This window comes from Cydia strobilella, chromosome Z (genome assembly GCF_947568885.1).
Source record: "Cydia strobilella chromosome Z, ilCydStro3.1, whole genome shotgun sequence".
NCBI classification, from domain to species: Eukaryota; Metazoa; Arthropoda; class Insecta; order Lepidoptera; family Tortricidae; genus Cydia; species Cydia strobilella.
In genome coordinates, this window is record NC_086068.1 from 45318090 (window position 1) to 45342069 (window position 23980).

Consider the following 23980-nt stretch of genomic DNA (forward strand, 5'->3'; position numbering starts at 1 on the left):
CAATGCCAATTTGGCTGGCCGATTATGACTGATATTACCGAGTAAATGGAGGTGTCGACGCAAGAATACCAATTTGTGACGGTAGTATTTTCGTTTGGGGGCATTTTTTAACTTAGAGGGCTCAAATATCACCATAAATCTAAAATTGGTGATTAAATTGGAGATTGACGGCCAATTTAATTTCTTCGATTTAATCATCCCGTCTGGACTCCACTTTAAACAGCTGTAATGTCGTAACACACACCACCCCATAAGTAAGAGCGAGAAAGAGATATCGCTTTCTCGCTCTTACTTATGGATGCGTCGCACAATGACCTTGGTGCGGTGCGACGGTGTGTTAAGACTTAATGCTGCGTACACACTGAATGACTGAACAGATGAGGGCGAACTGGCCGAACCTCAGAACAGACGATTTGATCATGGAGACTATATAAAGGAGCCAAATCTCTATGTATGAAAAGTGTCCATCAAAAAACAGTAATTAGGCGGCGCCACCATACACCGGTTATACTCATGTCCCAGAGCCTAACTAGCGCCACCAGAGAGATTAGGAACTAACTCATAAGAGATTGGCATCCTTTCTATACCATCCATACTCTCTAGTATGGATGGTATAGAAAGGATGCCAATCTATGGCAGAATTGTTGCAAAAGTGACCGCTTTCAGCTTTAAATAATAGTTCCTAATCTCTCCGGTGGCGCTAGTTAGGCTCTGGGACATGAGTATAACATGAACCATATAAGGCAAAAAATAACCCGACCAAATTACGTAGGTTGTTTTTTGTAGTATTTCGGTGTATGGTGGCGCCGCCTAATTACTGTTTTTTGATGGACACTTTTCATACATAGAGATTTGGCTCCTTTATATAGTCTCCATGCTAGAGAGAATTAAAACCACAGACTATGATTATAATAATAATAATAATAAAGCTCCTTACATCCATTTTGAGAGCAAAAATTAACGCGCACATTGTCGCTAACAACATTTTGGCCTCCGCTCAAAATGGATGTAGGGTTGGGTCCCGTGGTACTAAAGAGCTCCTCCTCATAGACATGACCATATGCCAGCAAGTTCGGCGGAACAAGGGGGCCCTCTCGGCCGCCTGGATTGACTATAAGAAGGCCTATGATTCGGTGCCTCACTCATGGCTGAGAAGGGTATTGGAGCTGTATACACTTGATGCAGCTTTAATATCCTTCCTAAGTGCGTGTATGAGGCAGTGGATCACAGTCCTTCGTCAACCAGGAGGTGGAGATGACCGCCCTGGCCCGCAGGACTTTATAAGGATCGAGCGAGGAATATTTCAGGGTGACAGTCTGAGTCCCCTGTGGTTCTGCCTAGCTCTGAATCCCCTCAGCACCCTGCTGAAGGATTCAGGGTTAGGTTGCCAGCTTCGGAGAGAGGGTGAAGTCATTTCTCACCTTCTGTACATGGATGACCTCAAGCTATTTGCGCCAAATAACCAAGACTTGATGGTGCTATTGAAAACCACAGAAGTTTTCAGTACCGCCATCAGAATGGAGTTTGGTGTCGATAAGTGTGCGGTTATGCATGTACAGCTGGGGGAGGTTGTAAATTCAACAAATTTACAACTTTCTGAGACAATGTCTTTCAGATCTATTTCTGAATCAGAAACCTATAAATATCTTGGTATGTCACAGTCGTTGGGTATTGAGGGCGAGGGTATTAGACGGTCGGTGAAGGAGCGCTTTTTCAGTCGGCTCACAAAAGTCCTTAACAGTCTTTTGTCAGGAGGCAATAAAGTGCGCGCCTTCAACGCCTGGGTAATGCCCATACTCATATACTCCTTTGGCATACTAAGGTGGACTCAGACCGAGCTGGACGCCCTGGATCGGAGGGTCCGTCTACTACTCACCACACACCGTATGCTACACCCACGCTCGTCAGTTATGAGATTGTACATCTCACGGAAGTGTGGAGGTCGAGGCTTCCTTAACGCCAAAGATCTCCACAACCGCGAGGTGTGCAATCTCAGGAATTATTTCCTTAACAACGAGTGTGGGATGCATCGTGATGTGGTGGCAGTGGACAGGAACTTCACGCCGCTCTCCTTGGCAAATGAGAACTGGCACAAACCTGTGGTACAAAGTGCTGTGGGCCGCAAGGCGGTATGGGAGAGTAAGGTGCTACACAGGCGGTTCTACAAGGCCCTCACGGGACCCGATGTAGACCTGCTCGCGTCGGTGAACTGGTTACGATTCGGGGACCTCTTCGGAGAAACCGAGGGTTTTGTCTGTGCAATTGCGGACGAAGTTATGATGACGAACAACTATCGGAAATATATCCTGAAGGACGGTACGGTCGACATTTGTCGGGCATGCCGCCGTCCCGGAGAGTCACTCAGGCATATCATTTCCGGTTGTTCTCATCTTGCTAACGGCGAGTACTTGCACAGACATAATCTCGTAGCCAGGATTATTCACCAGCAGCTTGCTCTTCTATACGGCCTTGTGGACTGCGAAGTACCGTACTACAAGTATTTACCTGTGCCAGTTCTCGAGAATGGTCGTGCCACGCTCTATTGGGATCGATCTATCATCACTGACAGGACTATTGTAGCCAATAAGCCTGACATTGTGATAATAGATCGATGGCAGCGCCGGGCCGTGCTCGTCGACATCACCATCCCCCATGATGAGAATCTCGTGAAAGCCGAGAAGGACAAGTCCAGTAAGTACCTAGACTTGGCTCACGAGATAACCGCCATGTGGGATGTTGATTCGACGATCATTGTCCCGATAGTCGTTTCAGCGAACGGTCTCATAGCGAAGAGTCTCGACCAACACCTTGAGAGACTCTCGCTAGGTGGTTGGATCAAGGGTCAGATGCAGAAGGCGGTGATCTTGGACACGGCGCGGATAGTCCGCCGGTTCCTCTCTCTGCGGCCCTGACCACCGGCAGCTTGGGCCCTGCCCCGCTGCTGGCGGCACCCTAGGTTAGGTTTTTTATAATTTGTTTATATGTATTTTGTATTGTTTTGTAAGTGTTTTTATATTTTACTTTTATATGCATATTATAAAAAACCTAACATAAGAAAAAGAATAAATAAAGAGAATAATAATAATATAATAATATATTTATTGCTTTCACATTGGTAAATTATATTTATATGGATGAATCCATGGAGACTATATAAAGGAGCCAAATCTCTATGTATGAAAAGTGTCCATCAAAAAACAGTAATTAGGCGGCGCCACCATACACAGAAATACTACCAAAAACAACCTACGTAATTTGGTCGGGTTATTAGTTGCCTTATATGGCTTATGTCCCAGAACCTAACTAACGCCACCGGAGAGATTAGGAACTATTATTTAAAGCTGAAAGCGGTCACTTTTGCAACAATTCTGCCATAAGAGATGTGCATCCTTTCTATACCATCCATAGATGAATCCATTCTCTTGTCAACTCAATAGAGGCTTTAGTGGAGTCCAGACGGGACGATAGAATCGACCGATTTGATCAGAAATGTAATAGGCTATTTGACTAATTTTTGAAAATGGTTTTAATTGATTGTTTATGACTTAATAATTACACTACATTGATATTTCCGTGAAATTTCCTGTATTAAATATAAAAAAACAATGTTAAAGTTTATTTATTTTGAACGCGCCTTAAACGCTGTTTTTGCAAAGGGGCTAATCACGTGACACGTGTGACGTCACACGCGAGTAAACTCAGTCAATGACCTTAGTAAATCTTATGGTTTATGTGCATTGAATTGATTATTTCACTGTAAAATGGTATATAAATGGTGTATAGTGCCGCAATGTTCAAGTACGACTATAAAAAATCCAGATAAATTGTTTGTTTCCGTTCCAACGAATCCCAAAAAAAGAAAAATGTGGTTAAAACTAGCGCGAAGAGACCCAAAGAGATTTAACTGTAAATAAATATGGTAGTTAAAGCAGCGGATTTTGTTGTATTTAACGAAACAAGATCTAGGTATTTAATGTATTACTACATAACCTCATAACATAGCTCTTTCAGCATTAGTAGGTAGTTAGTAGCATACTTTTTCTTACAAACTAAAGTGCAGTATGGAGATACTATTCTCGTCATCGTATTCTATATATATATCGTCGTCGTATTCATATCATCGAAATCGAAATGTTCGTAAATAAACAATTTCTACGTATACTCACATAGCTGTTTTTACATTTCTAAGTTCCGCAGCATAGTAATCCGGATTATCTTTAAAGAAAAGTGCAACCATTGATGCGTCTATGTCTAGTAGGTTGCCGCTATCAGCTTTCACATATTTAGGCTCCATTTTGAGATTCTTATGAATATTGTGCTATATGGAGATATATGGATAAATCGGAATATATCAGAAAACTGGAACAATAACTAAAATTAACTAAATACAAATAAAACAGTTAAAACACTCGAGGCAATCAAGAATGTTTACGCGCGTGTGACGTCATCCGAGCGTTGACCAATCACAGAGCGTTCACGTCCCTGATGAAATTTCAAAAAATATTAAATTTTCCTTCGTTTATATTCCAAAAGCTAAACATTATTTACATTCAAATATAGTAAAATATACTTTATTAATTTATTATCTTTCAGGATGACAGCAATTCGTTATATATTTTTAATGTTGTCAAATACCCTATTGGCGTCAAATTAATCACCAATTGAAAGGGCCCTCCACACTAGTGCGCGAATTGCGGGGCGAAGTCGCGAACGTGAGTGTGAGTCTAGTTGGCTAATCAGCGAAATCGACTCCACACTCGCGTTCGCGGCTTCGCGCCGCGTAGTCAAGAGCGGGCTTTAGATTTAGAAAAAAATGCCCCCAAACGAAAATACCTCGAAAATACTAGTTGCGTCCGCACGACCATTTTTTTTTCTTATGATATAGGAGGCAAACGAGCAGACGGATCACCTGATAGTAAGCGATTACCGCCGCCCATGGACACCTGCAACATCAGAGGGGTTGTAAGTGCGTTGCCGGCCTTTAAGATGGGAGTACGCTCTTTTCTTGAAGTGAAGGTGTATTGGTCGGATTTTATCGGTAATATCGGTCACAGCAATAATCGGCAGTCGGAAGCGGGGAGCCAAATTGACGTTTGCGTACGCACGGCCTGATTTGATCGGACAAAAATTTGGCGAAAATTTGTCCCGTCTTGACAGGGCTTTTGGCGTCATATTGCCGGTATACATTAGGGCTAGACAGAGGGCTAGTCAATAAACAATCCAATTTCATGCATTTTAAATCCGCCCGTTTATGTGCTGTTAGCTGTTTATGCAGTTTAAGTACTAATTTAGCCGCATTTTTATTAACACCTCATTCTTATCTCAGAATCAAAGAGTAAAGTAAGTATAGCAGGCTGTGTCCCTCAGACTCGCCTACGCTGGGCATGGTGTACAGGAGCCATAATCTTTAACCTATAGGGCCCTCCACACTCGTGCGCGAGTGTGGAGTCTAGTTCGCTAATCAGCGATATCGACTACACACTCGCATTCGCGTTGCATTCGCGTTTTCGCGCCGCGTAGTCTGGACTGGAGCGGGCTTATATAAGGTAGAGGTATTCTATACTCCACGCTTTAACCATAAAGGGCCCTCCACACTCGTGTGTGAATCGCGGCGTGAAGACGCAAACGCGAGTGTGGAGTCTAGTTCTCTAATCATCGAAATCGACTCGCCTCGCGTAGTCTGGGAAAGCCTCAGGGAAAGCGATGTGAGTTTGACACATGAAACATAGACAGAGAGAATCATACTATCTTTGTCTTACCTACACTAGTACTAGCACCCAAACGAAAAGGATGAGTATAGTTTTGTTTGGTTTGAATAGGTTTGAATATGGAATATCATTTAGGCAGTTGCCTTCCTTATTGCATAGGTTTTGATGGGAGTAGTCAGATTGCGTCTTTGTAAAGTTGTAAACTCTTTGGCTTGACTGTCATAAATGTGTCTGTCTATATTCTTTGGTCTGTCTACTCAGTTGTTCATTTCATTCATTTTCTTTTGAGAAATCTGTAGGAATAGTTGTGGATTATTGTTTAATAAAATTTGATTTTAAAGGTACATTAAGTGTGGTTAAACAACTACTGTACAAGTGGAGTTTACGTAGCTTCACTCAAAATTGGTTAAATTTGTATTACAGTGCATTTTTGTAAAGTTTTGTACTTACTTGATTGGTTAGTTTCCAATGAACATTGCCTCTAAAGTTAGGAAGTTGGGGTTTTTTTTTCAAGTAACCAAAAGTTTATGTGATCTACGTGTAAATTTTCGGTTTACTCAAGTGGTCAAGATGGGATTGCTTTCTGAAGGAAGTCCATTATCTTGGGAAGAGACTAAAGCTCTGGCCGAACACGTCCGACGGCACGGTATTGAACAATTCATCAGTCTGTACAGCAAGCTGAGGGACAGAAGAGGCGATGTGCTCAAGTGGGGAGATGAGGTAACACACTTATTGAGATTCTAGTCTAGTCTAGCTCATACTGCAAGTTACTACAACTGGGACATGTTGGTTTATATTTTATTTTCCTAACAAAATTAATTTACATCTATGACTGGAGGGAGCGGTCTTGCTACGTTCCTCATACACTAAATGGGTTTCCTACAGAAGTTCTAAGTTATCTAAAAACAAAACCAAACTTAATATATGTATAATTAATTAATTAGGAAGCCTGATGAATAAATTATTTAACAGAAGTAAAATAAAAATTTATTAACATAAGTTTAGTAACATAATCTTAAATTTAAAACAAGATTTATCTAAGTAATTGTTACTAGAATGTAAGCCTTCTTGAAATGAACAGTATAATTAAATATATATATATTATTATTATTATAGCCTTTGCTTCCATATTCTTTCTTAATGTTTGTTTTTTTTTTTGTATTTTTTGAGTAAGTTGTTTTACTTGTCTTTATGGATCCCTCTCTGGGTGAAGGCCTCCTCCAGTTTTTTCCAACTTTCTCTATCCTCTCCTGTCTCCGTCCAGTGTTTTCCGGCTATTTGGGTAATGTCTTCAGACCAGCGTTTCTTCGGCCTGCCTGTGGGGCGTTTTCCGTGTGGTCCCTTCCATTTTGTGGTTTGTATGGTCCATCTGTTGTCTGTCATGCGGGCTACATGGCCAGCCCAGTTCCATTTAAGTTTGAGAGCATGGGTAAGAGCGTCGGTTACCTTGGTTTTTTCTCTAATTCTTGCGTGTCTCATTTTGTATATTTTCCGCAGCCCCGTCATACTTCTCTCCATAGCTCTCTGCGTAGTTCTTATTTTCTCCTTCACTTTGTTGGTGTATACCCATGTTTGTGAGCCGTAGACTAGACATGGCAGGAGACAAGTGTCACTCACCACTTTTTTTAATGTCATGCTGTAGTCTCCCTTCAGAACTTCTTTCAGAGACCAGTACTTCTTCCAGGTTATAGCTGATCTTCTGTTGACCTCTTCTTCGTTGCTGGTTTTTGAGAATGAGACTTGTTTACCTAAGTATATATAGTTATTTACGTACTCTATTGTCTCGTCACCAATGATTATAGGCTTTTTATAACTGTTAGTCATCACTTTTGTTTTATTAGTGTTCATTTCAAGTCCTACTTTGCTGCTTTGTTCAGTTAGTGTTCTCATCATGGTTTTTAGGCTTGTGGCGGTTTCTGAAAAAAGCACTATGTCGTCAGCGAATCTTAGATGACTTAGGTATTGGTCATTTATCCTTATTCCATTTTTTTCCCAACTGAGCTTCCGGAAGACTCCTTCTAGCACTGCGATGAAGAGCTTAGGTGAGAGTGGGTCACCTTGCCGCACACCCCGTTCTATTTTTATTGCTTGCCCTCTTTTATCTAACTTTACTTTGCTGGTGTTGTTTTTATATATGTTCTTAAGAATGTTGATATATCTTGTGTTAACCTGAGCTAGTTCTAGGGCTTCCCATATAGAACAGAAGTAAAGTAAAAATTTATTAACATAAGTTTAGTAACATAATCTTAAATTTAAAACAAGATTTATCTAAGTAATTGTTACTAGAATGTAAGCCTTCTTGAAATGAACAGTATAATTAAATATATATATATATATATATATATATAAACCCGATTAACATTAGTCAATGTCCTGTGGCCTCACACTATCCTGTCATGTGGTAGCCGGATTCGTAATATACATCATCATCATCATTCTAGCCTTCAATCGCCCACTGCTGAGCATAGGTCTCCCTTCGTGTACGCCACATCCCATTCCTGGGCTAGTCTCATCCAAATATACAGCCAAAGGTTAAGTAAAAAACTAGTTAACATTATTAAGAGAGAAGTACATCTAATAGGTAATGTAATAATTGAAAAAATTAAGTAATGCAAAGAAAGAAAAAGTAAAGAAAATCCGGCCAAGTGTGAGTCGGACTCGCGCACCGAGGGTTCCACACTTTTGAGTATTTGTTGTTATAGTGGCAACAGAAATACATCATCTGTGAAAATTTCAACTGTCTAGCTATAACGGTTCATGAGATACAGCATGGTGACAGATGGACAGCGGAGTCTTAGTAATAGGGTCCCGTTTTTACCCTTTGGGTACGGAACCCTAAAAAAGCGTGTGTGTGCTTTTGTTTGTGTTGCATATGTAATGCTACAGAGATTGTTAGCATGTAAGTGATACACCTTATCACTGATTGCTTCAAGAGGAGACTTTTTAGATATGTTGCAGGCCTTTACCACTGTATTGTAAATTTAAGGATGCAGGGAGTTAGGAAAACGCCTCTCGAATGTGGTGGTTGTGGTGGAAGTAGGAATTTTGAAGATTCAATTACGGAATAGGGCACAGCACGGGCACAGTGTTGGGCGCAGTTAACTACATTTTGTAATCTAACTACTGATTACGACTAAAAGTAGTTAACTACAAGTAGTCATAACTACATGTAGTCATAACTACATGTAGTCATAACTACATGTAACATAACTACAATAATCAGGTTATATAAAGTAGTTGTTAATCTGATTACTGTAATCGAGTAGTTATAACTACTGACTACTTTAGTTCTAAGAATATTTTGTTTTGTGGCTTAAATGTAAGTGCTAATATTCCAGACTAATTACATTACTGTATGAAATTAGTTATTTTCGAAACAAGTGCGGAAAAGAGGAAATTCGAAACGAGTGGCGATAAATTAAAACACGACCGCAGGGAGTGTTTTAAATCGACATGAGTTGCGAATTACCTATTTGCACGTGTATCGAACAACGTTTTACAGTACATATGGCCCTTTAAACTCGTGACATATGCACAAAAAGTGCACTTTACGCTCTAGTGCGAGAAAGTAGCACTATATGTACTGTAAAAATATTTTGATCTTTCTTGTCCTTGACATAAAAACACTTTCTCTATGTAAAAAATTAAGGGCTATTTTAGATCCCAAAATGGCGGCCATGCACCATGTCTTAAAAGTCGTCACGGATGTGGTTTTATAGGTTTTAGTGAGTACCGGTTTCGAAAATGGTGACCATTTTGGAATCCAAGATGCGGCTACGCTGTTTGTCATAAAAGACGTCATGGATGTCGTTTTATAGGTTTCAGGGAGTGCAGGTTTCGAAAATGATGACCATTTTAGAATCCAAGATGGCGGCCATGCACTGTGACAAAAGTCGTCATGGATGAATGAATCTGCACTCCCAAAACCCATATAACAACATCCATGATGACTTTTGTCCATCCATGCGACTTCATGCGACTTGGATTCCAAAATGGTTATCTTTTTTGAAATCTGCACTCCTTAAAACCTATAAAACGACATCCATGACGACTTTTATGACAAAATGCCTAGTCGCCATCTTGGATTCCAAAATGGTCATCATTTTTTAAATCTGCACTTCCTAAAACCTATAAAACGATATCCATGACGACTTTTATGACCAAGCGCACGGCCGCCATCTTGGATTCCAAAATAGTCATCATTTTTTAAATCTGCTTTCTCAAAAACCTATAAAATAATCCAAATTTTATATTAAAGGAAAAATAATATAAATATAAAATAATATTATGCATGATGACTTTTATGAAAAAGAGTATGGCCGCCATCTTGGTTTCCAAAATAGTCATCAGTTTCGAAATCTGCATTCCCTTAAACCTATCAGGAATCAATTACGAAATGCCCCTCTGAAAGATACGAGTAAGTAGTTAGAAAAAGTAATAACGTAACCGTGATTGCAACTAAATTTGTAGTTAGTAATCAATTTTTTTAACTACTTTTACGATTACTTTTTGTAGTTAGTAATCACGATTACTAACTACAAAATGTAGTTGTAGTTAGTAATCAGTAGTTAGGTTACATTTTGCCCAACACTGTTAGGACAAGATATTCCTCCGAATTTATAGTTTTTTGATGCATGTGAGTATTGTGAGTTTTGTTATTGTTAATGTGTGTTATCGATTAGTATAATAAAATAGGGAGTGTTTGTTTTTTTAATTTTAGTTGGGTCGAGTCCCGGGCGAGGCAAGCGAGTTTTAGAAAATCTTTGAATGAAGTTTTGTTTCTTTTTTTAAATAAAGGAATGTCTCCTTTAAATAAAATGAGTCGGCTTAAGGATTTAAGGTAGTTTCCCTCCAGGGCCTGACTTATCTTTCCACACTGTATATATATTTACAGTAACTACAACTATAATTCTATCTTTATTTAAATGGGTTCAAAATTATTTTCCTTCATTGTTTATATCATTAAAAATGTAAGAGTTGGAACTATTCTAGCTAAAGGCGATGAAGAATTGTTGATTTCCTTATATGCTGTAACATTACCTATAGATACATATACAGTAGCGACCAAAAGTATTTTGACAATGATAATATATTTGTTGTTGTATGTGACATATTGGTTTTTTCAAATAAATTTTTGATAAGGTAATTAATGGCTTGAAAGCTCCTTGAAACACGTAAAAAGCTTAGTTTCATCGAATGAAAATATAAACTTAGTTAGCAACGAAAAATGTCAATTTACTGGTTCAAAAATATTTTGACACGGTTTTTTTACAATTTTATTGATATAACAGGATATAACAGGGCTGCAGAATTTAAATATTTTGGCAGTAATTACATCTCAATACTTCTCTTAACATGCCAAAACATAAAGCATATTCGAACGAGCTTGCTACTTACCTTTCTAAAGTGCAGCTGCACTTTAGAAAGGTAAGTAGCAAGCTGAGGTTTCGCGGACTTTTGGTGTAGCACTGCACCTGATTACTGTCTGGAATAAGCAGTTCAAGGTTCGAAACTGCAGCACAAATAAGCCTACAAGCGGTTCTCTTCGAAAAACGACTTCTACGACTGATCGTGTAATGATGATGATGATCCTTCCGGCCGATTTCGACCATGGCGACCACTTCGACTCCTAGTAACTAGGAGCTAACTGTTACAGTTAGCACGGCGCTCGTGCGCCCGAATATGGCTGACGTAGCCGATCTTCGAGGCGAACTCCCGTGCACATTGAGAGCACGTGAGAACACCAGCCACATAATGGTAATGAATGGAAGCAGGCTGGCGTGCTTTCAGCTCGTCGCGTTTAGCATCGAGGTCAACTATGCGTTGCTCCTCGAAATCGCGGACTTTGTCCTGCACCAGCCTGCGCCACTCAGGACGCTGTGCTGCCAAACCTTCCCACTGAGAGGGCTCGATGTTGCATCTTTTCATGTTTCGTTTCTGAACATCTTTGTATCGGAGGAGTTGTCCGCCAGGTTTCCGCTTACCCTCCTCTAGTTCAGAAAAAAAGATGCGCTTCGCCACTCTCTCCTCCGCCATACGTAATACGTGACCGCACCACCGAAGCTGTCGACGCATTAGGTAAGCCTCTATTCCACCGACCTTGGCTCGTCGCAGAACTTCGGTATTTCGCACTCGGTCAGACCATCTGATGTTCATGATCTTACGTAAGCATTTGAGGTGGAACCGGTCTAAGGTACGAATGTGATGACGATACACGCACCACGTCTCGGAAGAGTATAAAAGGTTTGGCAGCACGATCGCCATGTACACAGAAATTTTGGTGGCCAGTTTTAGGTCGTGCGAGCAGAAGACCTTGGAACACAGTTTTCCAAACGCTGCAGCTGCAGCACCGATCCTGCTGTTGATCTCAGCGTCAAGGTCACACTTCGATTCTATAGTGCTCCCCAGATAACGGAATTTGTTGACCTGCTTCAGCACATCCTCACCAAGCTGTACGGCTAGTGTCTCGTGTAATAAAAAAGATTGCAGTAGAAGACCCATGGAAGAGTACAGCAACGATTATAAATGAACTAAAAAAAATATAATGTAAAAGTTGTTTATTATACTACTAAATTACGCTTAATAGAGCAAGGATTAGATGGTCGACGCCCATTTAAAAAAATATTTTTATAAATGTATTATAGTACTTACTTTCTAATCTGCCGTATAGTCCATACTTGTTATGAACAAAATGCTGCACTTTATGATAAAAGCAAGCCGCTTTGCACAGTGATAGTAGGGACCAAACTGAGCGATTTGACCCGCAGCAGCGGCAGTTTCACCCCTTAGGAACAGAGATGGCGCCACTTCTTTAAAAAATATTTCAAAAAATTCTACAAGCTAAACCAACGAGCCGATTTAATTATTTAATATTTCAAATGAAAGCTCATTATACCTATATACATTACTTTAAAAAAAATACTAAAAAAATATATACTGAATACTTTCGACAAAAAACGACATGTTAAGTTTTTTTTTTTACTCGATTGATAGTTTTTACTTGATTTCTCAAAAAAAATGTATGGAACATGAATAGTTTAATGCATGTATATATTACTGAATAAATAACAAGTATTATAAAAAAACCCGACACCGATACCTCTCATACTTCACGAAATATGAAAGTTTGAATGTGAGTGTAAATTTCTTCAAAATATATTTCAAAAAATTTTGCAAGCTAAACTATTTGACCGATTTCAATGCTTAACATCTTAAATAAAAGCTCATTATACCTCGTATACATTACTTACAAAAAGATACTCAAAAAACATATACTGAATACTTTTGGCAAAAACGGCAATTTAAGTTTTTTTTTCTTACTCGATTGATAGTTTTTACTTGATTTCTTAAAAAAAAAATATGGAAAGAATAGTTTAATAAATTAATATATATATAGTACTGAGTATATAAAAAGTATTACAAATAAAAACTTTTATAAAAAAAGATAAACCGACTTCAAAAAGGATGAAATAAAATTTATCCTTTTTAGGGTTCCGTGTTTAAGTATATGCGTTACCAACTGATATGTTTGAAGTCGGTGCCAAGCCAAATTTTAAACCATATATTCATAGTGATTTTGGTGCAATTCGATAAAGATGCGGCTATATAAGTATGTACGTTGGATTACCTAACGCAGCGTACTACGTAGGCGAACAACACGCGAATGCGAAGCGGCGCGGCACGGCGCCTTAATTAATCCTTTGATACCTATATAGAAGTGTCCTACGTGGGCGATCTCGTTGCGAACGCGAACGCCTTGGGCCGGCCGCGCCGTGCCGCGTCGCTTCGCTTCGCGTTCGCGAGTGTTCGCCTATGTAAGACGCAGCGTTACACGATGACAATAAACGAACTTTCTGTACACCTCAGAACAGAACACACGGTTGAACCTTCTTGGCGCAGTTCTTACCATGCTTGTCGGCACGTTAGTATAAATCTAATACGTTTTGTCGTCGTATTTTTTTAAAGAGCATTTCTTACTAATTCTTAAACAGTCATAGCACGCAAGTGTGGGATTGGGACTGAGTTATTTTCTGTCGCTTATCCAGAGGACTACATTTCAAAATATAAAACAATTCAAGGAACCTTCATGCAAAATTTCAGCTAAAGCGGTTCAGTTGTTTAGCCATGAAAAGGTAGCAAAGAGGCAGACATAATTGCTTTCACGTTTATAATATTTGTACAGTTGTAATGGGATTTATAGACATAAAGCTGATTATTAAAAAAATATAGTAGAAATTATTTTTATTTAAAGTGACTACATTTGTAAACAAACAACTTAAATGTCCTCTTCGGGTTCACCGGTAGATGTAGAACTGAAAAAGAAAAGTCGTTTTGAAGTACTCATACCATTCCAATACTACAAAATCACTGATCATACATGCATTATTTTTGTGCCTAGTTGATTACCATTAAACCTATAATTTTGTGCCAGACCTATAATCAGTGGTCAGCATGCAAAATAACCCTGGATTGAAAATTACATTAACTTACTTTTGATTTGTACAGCCACCTTTGCATGATTTATACTGGGCTGTGCACGGTAAGCTGACGCGGCGACACCCACAACGCATAGTTTCGCAGCCAGATTTGCAGCCACAATGGTCCAAGAGGCTTAATTGCGACCAAATCGCTGTAACTGCCGACCATTCCGGAGTCCAACTCTCGTTTTCCTTAGTCCATCCCCAAGAAGATGGACATGGTATGGAAACTTCTGGTTTCAGAGCGTTTTGCCCATATATGGTCCGCTTGGTAAGCCGATTGAAGTGCATGTTTATAGAGAGCAGCTGATGTAGGTGTTAGGGTTGGCAGGTTCCAACTTCTCGGCCAAATCAGATTTGTTCCTTGAACGAAGCTCTCCATTGACTGACAACGAAGGTGGACAAATTTAGTTTTCCAACCGGAAGAATTCCTTCAGATCAAGCTGCCTTTCTCTGGCCACTATAAAAAGACGGGAAAATAGAAGTACGTCAACTTTAAGTTTTTGATTTTGTCAGTGGTCAGGTGAACCTACATATTTTAATTTTAGTATAAAGTAACCCTAGATTTGTGTTATTTAAGAAATTATGTAAAAACTATCAATCGAGCAAGAAAAAAAACTTAAGATGCCGTTTTTTGTCAAAAGTATTCAGTATATGTTTTTTGCGTATTTTTTTTATAGGAATGTATATAATGAGCTTTTATTTGAGATATTAAACATTGAAATCCGTCAAACAGATTTGCTTGTAGAATTTTTTAAAATATATTTTAAAGAAATTTACACACATTCAAACTTTCATATTTCGTGAAGTATGAGAGGTATCGGTGTCGGGTTTTTTTATAATACTTGTTATTTATTCAGTAATATATACATGCATTAAACTATTTATGTTCCATAATTTTTTTTTGAGAAATCAAGTAAAAACTATCAATCGAGTAAAAAAAAACCTTACGATGCCGTTTTTTCTCGAAAGTATTCAGTATATATTTTTTGAGTATTTTTGGTAAGTAATGTATACAATGAGCTTTTATTTGAGATATCAAACATTGAAATCGGTCAAATAGTTTAGCTTGCAGAATTTTTTGAAATATATTTTGAAGAAATTTACACTCACATTCAAACTTTCATATTTCGTGAAGTATGAGAGGTATCGGTGTCGGGTTTTTTTATAATACTTGTTATTTGTTCAGTAATATATACATGCATTAAACTATTTATGTTCCATACATTTTTTTTGAGAAATCAAGTAAAAACTATCAATCGTAAAAAAAAACTTAAGACCGATTTTTGTCGAAAGTATTCAGTACATATTTTTTGAGTATTTTTTTAAAAGTAATGTATATAATGAGCTTTCATTTGAGATATTAAATATTTAAATCGGTTAATTGGTTTAGCTTGTAGAATTTTTTGAAATATTTTTTAAAGAAGTGGCGCCATCTCTGTTCCTAAGGGGTGAAACTTGCGCTGCTGCGGGTCAAATTACTCAGTTTGGTCCCTACTAGCACTGTGCAAAGTGGCTTGCTTTTATCATGAAGTGCAGCATCCGGGCAAAAAAAGGCCATAACAAGTATGACTAGTAGAAACCACGAAGATGTTTAAATAAACTTGTAAATATTTGTTACACACTGTTACGATAATACATACATACATACAAATAATCACGCCTATTTCCCGGAGAGGTAGGCAGAGACCACGGATTTCCACTTGCTACGATCCTGACATACCTCTTTCGCTTCCTTCACTTTCATAACATTCCTCATACACGCTCGCCGGTTTAGGGTGCTCTTGACCTGGCCTTTCTTCATGATTTCCCTGATCTGATCAGAGAAAGTCCGCCGAGGTCTGCCCCTTCCAACTCCCGTTTCTACCTCTCCCTTATACACTCTCTTTGTTAGCCTCCTTTCACTCATTCTTTCCACGTGTCCAAACCATCTCAACATACCTTTCTCAATTTTTGACACTACATCTTCGCTCAGTCCACACTTTTCCCTTATCACACTGTTCCTAATTCTATCTTGTAATCTCACTCCACATACACTTCTCAACGCTCTCATTTCCACTGCATTCACTTGGCTCTGATGCCTCTTCTGCCATACCCAACTTTCGCTACCATACATAAGTGTAGGCACCAGCACCCATCTATGCACAGCCAACCGTGCCTTTTGCGACACCTTCTGGCTGCTCATAAAAGCGTTAAGTGCCCCATTCACGCGATTTCCAGCACTCACTCTCCTTTCAATATCTTTATCATGCTTACCGTCCCTAGTGAATAATGTTCCCAGATACACAAACTCTTTCACTTTCGTTCTACTCTTTCTTGACCAATCAAAATTTCACAGTTTGTCATATTCCTTTTCAAATACCATAACTTTCGTCTTACTTACATTTATTTTCATTCCTTTCCTTTCAAAAGATCCATGCATTCTAGTTACCATCTCCTGCAACTCTATTAAAAAAAACTCTATTCAAAAGATCCATGCGCATCCATGCATTCTAGTTACCATCTCCTGCAACTGTATTAGTTAGTGGTGACTGTTTTAACCGCCTTGTTTTATATTGAAACGAAAAAAAAAAAGAATCTTAACATGGTTGGTAGTAGTAAGATACAATACAACGATCACCAAATATTATGACATAAAAGTACAGTGGGACAAAATCCTCGTTGCCTTACCCCTCAGTTCCCTCATACAAAACAAAATATTATTATACTACGGTTTGGTCCCTACGAAATATTGCTTACCATCATCCAAACAGTAATCGGTTGTAAAATGATACAATATCAAAACAGCTTGAACATGAAATAAGCTTTAAAACCAGCCAATAAAATTTATTTTAGCCTGCTACGGAAAATTTGTAGTTTTTATATCTAGCGCCAGGCCACGGTGACCCATACCTTGAGCCATATCAATAACTATAAATATATATATGTTTGATATGTTTGACATATGGATTACGCGTATGTATCTAGAATTTCAGTATTTTTACTATATTGCACTGATAGTAAACCAAACTTGAATATTTAAAACCCTGTTTTCATTTAAATAAACGTGTTTATATTTGTTTATCCTTTTATACCTTATAGAAATGGTTGTTAGCTTTTATACATGACTCACATGTGAGTCACTGGCCCTGCGGAACTGCTTGAGAATGACCCATACGCTGAGTCGCTGGCCCTGAATGGGTTAAAGCGTCAAAATACTTTTGATCTACCTGTAACGCAAATTATCAGTTTAAATTCTGTTGTTTAATTTTAGTTAACAAATGCAGGTGGAATAAGATATAATCGTAACGTAAAGATTAAATATACCCTATTCATAAACATATTGAAAGAGGTTCATTTTTCAAAATAATTTTGATCGCTACTGTAGGAGCATCTGCTCAGATCAGCTGATTGTTTAATTTAAGATACTATTTTCCATGAATTCCGTTCTTAGCTTGTCTTCAATCTGTCCTTGTATAAAGGGGCCCACTGACTATCTGACAGGCCGAGATATATAACTGACAGGCCGATATCGTCCAGCGGACTGATAGTCAGTGAGCCCCTTAATGTTATCTATAAAATTTTCTTTGTCACTATCTATGCACAATATATATTAGAGTTTTGAATGATTCACGGTTAGTTTCACTAGATATATTCGTCACAATATATATATTTTTTTAGTTTTCTATTTTGTACCAATGTGTAATGTGTATTGTTTTTCAATGTGATTATGATTTGTCATTTTGTGGTCAATTCCAAACATCATGAAACACGGGTGAAATAACTTTTATAACGCTGATTTGGAAGCTGTTTAAAAAAAATCTCCATTTTTTAAATCGTAAAACTTAACAGGAATTATATTGGCGTGTAGATAATTTATTATATTTACTTATTTCAAAGACAGCAGGGTAGTTACAGCGATTTAACCACATTTTGCTCATGCCCCACTGAAAAATTCTTTTGCGTTACGTATCGTAGTTGTTATCATAAAAAGTAAATGTAAGCATGTTGATAGGTTTATTTGTTTAATATAGTGAAGTAGCACATTACAATCGCGCTTGTTCGTCATAAATTCTATTTATTTTGTAACACAATGTATTTACAAATCCACTGCGTTACATAAGTATTTTCGAATTTTTACATTAATCTGCCTTGGTCACAGAATAAATATACTTGTTACACAAGGTTCACTTTTGTAACAAAACGCGTCTACTACGACAGATATGACCGCTAGGTGGCGCAAGCGAAAGCAGGTGTCCGCCGTGTCGGTTCGGTAGCGGTGCGCGGCAACACTACTATTGCTAGACACCAAAATAGGTGTGGGTCGCATGTACTTGTAGCGACGCAACGAAATCGCGGAGCGCCACGCCTGCCTTTAAAAATTGTACATTAATAATTAAATTCATTTAAGGAAAATATATCTCACTTTATTATATCCATAAACAACGGGTCCAATAATTAAAAAATAACAATAAAAGGTGGACTATATTTATGGACACCCAGTAACGCAAGAGAAAAAGGATTGGTAACGCCAGAGAATGTTTGTTACTGATACAAAGTGATAGTAAACTGCATATTAATAATGAAATGTATAGTTATCGTTTTTCTGCTACACTTAAGAGGCATCGTTATTTAAGTAAGTATTGCATCATTCAATGCCTAAATAAAAAAAAAGTTAAGTTGCAAATAAATTATTTCCTTACATTAACAACATATTCCTACACATAAATCCCCAACTTAGATTGAAAATGTATACAATTCTTGCTTTGTATGTGATTTTCAAAGTTGATACTTCCAACAAGTTAGCCATCGTGTTAAAGGGTTGAGCCGTGCTTTCCCTTGCGTTACTGATAAGACAAGAGAGAGTTTCTTCAGCGTTGCCAGTAACAAAAAATACCTTAGTTATTAATGAATTACATAATACGTATCGTAGTTATTAATTTGTGCCATTTTCATCCAAAAGGGTACTTATTGTCGGTTGTCAATAAGGCGCCTATTTCCATACAGCTTCAATTTGAAATCAACCTTATCGACAAGCGACAATGTGGTACCTTTTGGTTGAAAACGTCACATTTTATATATGTAAAGCAGCCAATACAATTAATATTTTTTCTGGAACAAAACATTATGGACATTACTATATATACCTAACAAAAATAAAACTATAATTAAAAACTAAACTAAAATAAGACTAAATAAATCTAAAATAAAAACTATATTAAATCTAAAAAAAGGCCCCTGCGGCATAGTACCGAAGACGCTGGCAGCATTTCCTCGCTGGATAGTTAAACTAATTCGCTGAGCGAGGAAGCTGCCAGCTCTTCGGTCTCCTGTGGCGTCTGAGTCTTTTCGACAGGTCTTGGAAAAGACTCAGAGCGCAAGGGCCCCACGGGCCAAGGGTCTCAACGCCGAACGGAATAAAAGTACCTAGTCGGCTCATAAGTTCTGTCATATACATAGTATCAAATAAAATCAAAAGTTTAAGTTTATTCCGTATAATTTGTACAGCGTTTGAAAGCTTATAAACTAGAGAATCTAAATGTATAACATTTATTCAAAATGACCGCCATAATTATCTACACAGGCTTGAAGTCTTCGTGGCCAGTCGTCAATGGATTCACGCACCACTTTCATGTCGATATTGGCCACTGCCGTAGCAAGAGATTTTTTCAGCGAGTCTAGATTTGCATGAGGTTTTGAGCACACCTTTTCCTCTAAATACTGCCATATTTTATAGTCTAAAGGATTAAGATCTGGGCTAGAGGAGGGCCAATCTTCATGCCGTATAAAGTCGATTTTATTGGAGGCGAGCCAGGCTTGTGTAGACTTTGCCTTATGGGCTGGAGCAGAGTCCTGCTGGAAAACCCAATGCTGGTTTAGAAACATCGTATGGGATAGTGGTTTCACAATATTAGTCAACACCGTGTCTTGGTACACTTTGGCACTAGTTTTTACTCCTTTCTCACAAAAATGCATACTAGTGACGCCCGCATAAGAAACTCCCAGCCAAACCATCACAGATGAAGGGTGATGACCTCTTTGAATACGGGGAATGCTATGAGACGCTTCTTTACTATTGCGAGCGTACACTCTATCATTTTGTTTATTACAGTTTTCTTCTATGTCAAAAATTTTCTCGTCCGAAAACAGTATACAACGGTGCTTATTTTTAGCGTACTTCTTCAATAAAGCTTTAGATCTTTTAAGCCTTAAAGCTTTAAGCCGACCATTGAGAAGATGGCCAGTTTTTCGTTTATAAGCACGAAGTCTCAGGTCTTGATTAAGCACTCTTTTCACCGTGTTTTTGCTCAAACCCATATGGAGGGCCATAACTTTTTGTTTCCTAGCGGGATTTCTGGCAATGCGTGCCCTAATTGCTTGTACAACCGCTGGAGTCCTAGCTGTACGCGGACGACCGCTTCTTTTCTTGTCATTTAAACTAGAGACCTCACTGTATCTTTCTATGGTACGATACACAAATCTTAGAGAGAATTTTAAATTTTCAAGTAGCTTAAAATTTTTAGTCGGCGAGTGACCACAACGATATAGTGCAATTATTGCGGTACGGCTATCTTTAAGCGTCCACTCCATGTTGAAGAAAACAGAAAATTGCAAAATTATACTACTCAAATATTTAATAAAGATTCGAAATTCAAATGCAGAACGGTTTTTGTTTTAGGAGTTCCAAATTTAAATTTTAAAGGCCAGTGACAGAACTTATGAGCCGACTAGGTATACTCGGCGCCGAGACCGTTGTATTTACCTAACTTGTTGTTCTCTGCTGCCGCTGCCGCTGCCCTCACGGAGGTTCGGTGTCTGTCACGTAGCATCCCAAACTAGCACCCGTCCCATACTCCACGGAACCAGTGACGTCCCATCCGGTCTCTTGCCGTCCGTTCTTAATATATAATATATAACTGACGCAAGAGACCGGCGGATAATGTCATTGAGGGCAGAATGCCTCGAGAAGCGGCCAGCGCTTCGTTGGTAGAGAGGCCGTGGTGCCCTAGTTGGTTAACCTCATTTCCGCAGGGGCAGCGATGGGGGGCGCAGACCGGGACCCCGAGACGGAGACACACTGAAATTCGAAGGGTGTCAGGATTTAAAAACGTACCTTAGTTTGGGGAGGGGTGCGCATGCAGCCATTGGCCCTACTTCCCTGGTTCCTACTGCTAGGAGTCTGGCTCGTCCCTCAGTGTCAGATTGGTTTAGAAGGGAGGTTACAATCAATTTGCACGCGATGTCGTCCCAGCTTCTTTGAGAATTCACCCGGAAAATTTTGACCGGGGCAAGCGATGGACCAAGCATTTTTGGGGCCTCAGCCAAGCCCGCAGCCTCACATTTTGTTCGTAGGATTTTTTTCTATGAGACTGGATGAGCTATGGGCTGACGACAAAAAAGCTGGTAACGCTACACTGGAAATTTTGCGGATCCCTAACCCAGCATACCGAATGGGAACGGAATATTAACAAAAAAATTCAATAGTTTTCTTATATTTAAATAAAAATTTACCACATTAGATGTATTACACTAAGTGGAGCAGTAGTTAAATCACGCACACTCGTCAGTGGTTCGTCACTGGCTGACGTCCCTCCGCCAGGAATTTCACTTAGCCTAGGCCCGTTTTCAGAAATGTAGGTATATTTCGCATGATCGTGAGCCAAAACCGGCACTAAATATCTCAAATATAGCTTGGTATAGTAACGCAGTAGAATTTAAATTTGACGCAAACTTGGGGATAGAAATTTGTAACAAATATAATTTCGGCATGAGACGGGTTTAAGAGCCCGGTTACGATTTTAGTCGCAAAAATGTAAAGTTGATAGATTTCTTCTGTGAAATTGTACACCTTTTGTTACCTAATTTAAATAACAAGTACTGGTTTCTATTAGCACGACTTCATCTCTAGGTTTATCACATCAATTTTTTGAAAAAAGGCTTACTAAATTAGTAATGAATTTTTTCTGATGGACGTTTAGGTAAACGCGTGTAAAGCACTGATTTTGATGCTCTTATTTGTAAATTTCGTAAAGTTTGGACTGCTAAATATGGTAAATTTGTATTACACATATTCTGTACTCTCGGTTTATCAGATTACATTGTTGTTATATGACTTAGAGTTCGAGGAAATGAAAGTTAAACGAATCCAATTTTCTCCAGAAATGACCTCAAAACAAGTGACAATTTCTCCGAAAATCTACTTATTTTCGACGTAGATTGCATACTCAAATAATCTGCAATGTTTACTTAAACCGTTGCTGTACTTCATTTTATTTAAATTGCAACTTTTATTTTCTGACGATTTTTTAAAAACTTCCCCTTTTACTGGTATAACATCGGTGACACGCGCTCGCGGCCTCAGTCCCGCGCGGGAGCTGGTAGAGGCAGGACGTTTGTTGATCGGCTCCGCACGTTGCATCGACGACGACGAAGTTATTTATCATTGTGTGCGTCGCTCGCCGTGTAAAAAGTTATATTTGTTTGCGTGTTTGGCTGTACTGTGTGCGTGTAAACTGCGACCAGAAACTTTAATCCTTGGGTTGTAAGTACTTGTTTATTAACCGCCTTCAAAAAAAAGGAGGTTCTCAGTTTGATCCGTATGTTTGTATGTATATGTATGTATGTATGTATGTATGTTTGTTCGCGATTATCTCGCATTTGGCTGAACAAAAGAAAAGTGTGTGTGTTTTTAGAAAAGTGTTTGTTACATTCTGGAGAAGGTTTTAGTATACATAGAGCTGAGCTGATGCTGAACCCTGGCTGTACCTAGTGGAACGCAGGTTTAGTGCAACATAGGCACACGCTGTTTTGGTCTGTCTTGATGAGCAATTAGGAGAGCAGTACCCAAGATGGAGCTGATGCTGAACCCTGGCTGTACCTAGTGGAAATCAGGTTTCGTGCAACATAGGCACACGCTGTTTTGGTCTTCCGACACGTCTTGATGAGCACTTGGGAGAGCAGTACCCAAGATAGAGCTGATGCTGAACCCTGGCTGTACCTAATGGAACGCAGGTTTAGTGCAACATAGGCACACGCTGTTTTGGTCTTCCGACACGTCTTGATGAGCAATTAGGAGAGCAGTTCCCAAGATGGAGCTGATGCTGAACCCTGGCTGTACCTAGTGGAAATCAGGTTTCGTGCAACATAGGCACACGCTGTTTTGGTTATTCGACACGTCTGGATGAGCAATTAGGAGAGCAGTACCCAAGATGGAGCTGATGCTGAACCCTGGCTGTACCTAGTGGAACTCAGGTTTCGTGCAACATAGGCACACGCTGTTTTGGTCTTCCGACACGTCTTGATGAGCAATTAGGAGAGCAGTACCCAAGATGGAGCTGATGCTGAACCCTTTTTTTTTTTTTTTTTTTTTTTTTTTAATAGAGGGGAAAATGCTTTTCGCATACCACCCAGGCGCGGGGACGGGCCTGGGATGGTTATGTGGGACTCCCGTATAGGCTCATGGGACCCACGGTTTACCCACTAAAAACCCCTCTTGACCACCTCAGGGCTATAAGGCGAGGCCACAGGAACACTGGAGCACTCTTCCGCAGCCTCGCCAGCGGCTGTCCGGACTCCGGACCCAACTCTGGAGGGATTTTTTTATTTTTTATTCCCCCTACCTCCCTAGTAGCGCGCCTTTTCATCAGCGTGCTCGCCATCCCAGGGACCCTTGTGTAGGCGACAGACGTCCCCGAGCCTGTCGCCCACAGGGACCCTTAAGGGGGAAGTCGGCGGTCATATGCCAGCCGCCGCCGCCCCACGCGCTTTCGGCGCATTGGCTGGGAAGCTGGATCGTTTTCCCTGCCGCGCTCTGCC

The 23980-nt window shown here is 39.3% G+C and overlaps 1 protein-coding gene across 1 annotated transcript in view; it reads left to right on the plus strand.

Annotated features, from left to right (window-relative positions):
- Nucleotides 1–5990: 5990 nt before the first annotated feature.
- Nucleotides 5991–23980, plus strand: part of LOC134754842 (glutamate--cysteine ligase) — a 61497-nt gene continuing 43507 nt past the window's right edge. Inside the window, exon 1 of the mRNA XM_063691279.1 lies at nt 5991–6428. Within this exon, the coding sequence (XP_063547349.1) occupies nt 6177–6428 (252 nt within the window). The 5' untranslated portion in view covers nt 5991–6176. The remainder of the gene's footprint in view (nt 6429–23980) is intronic.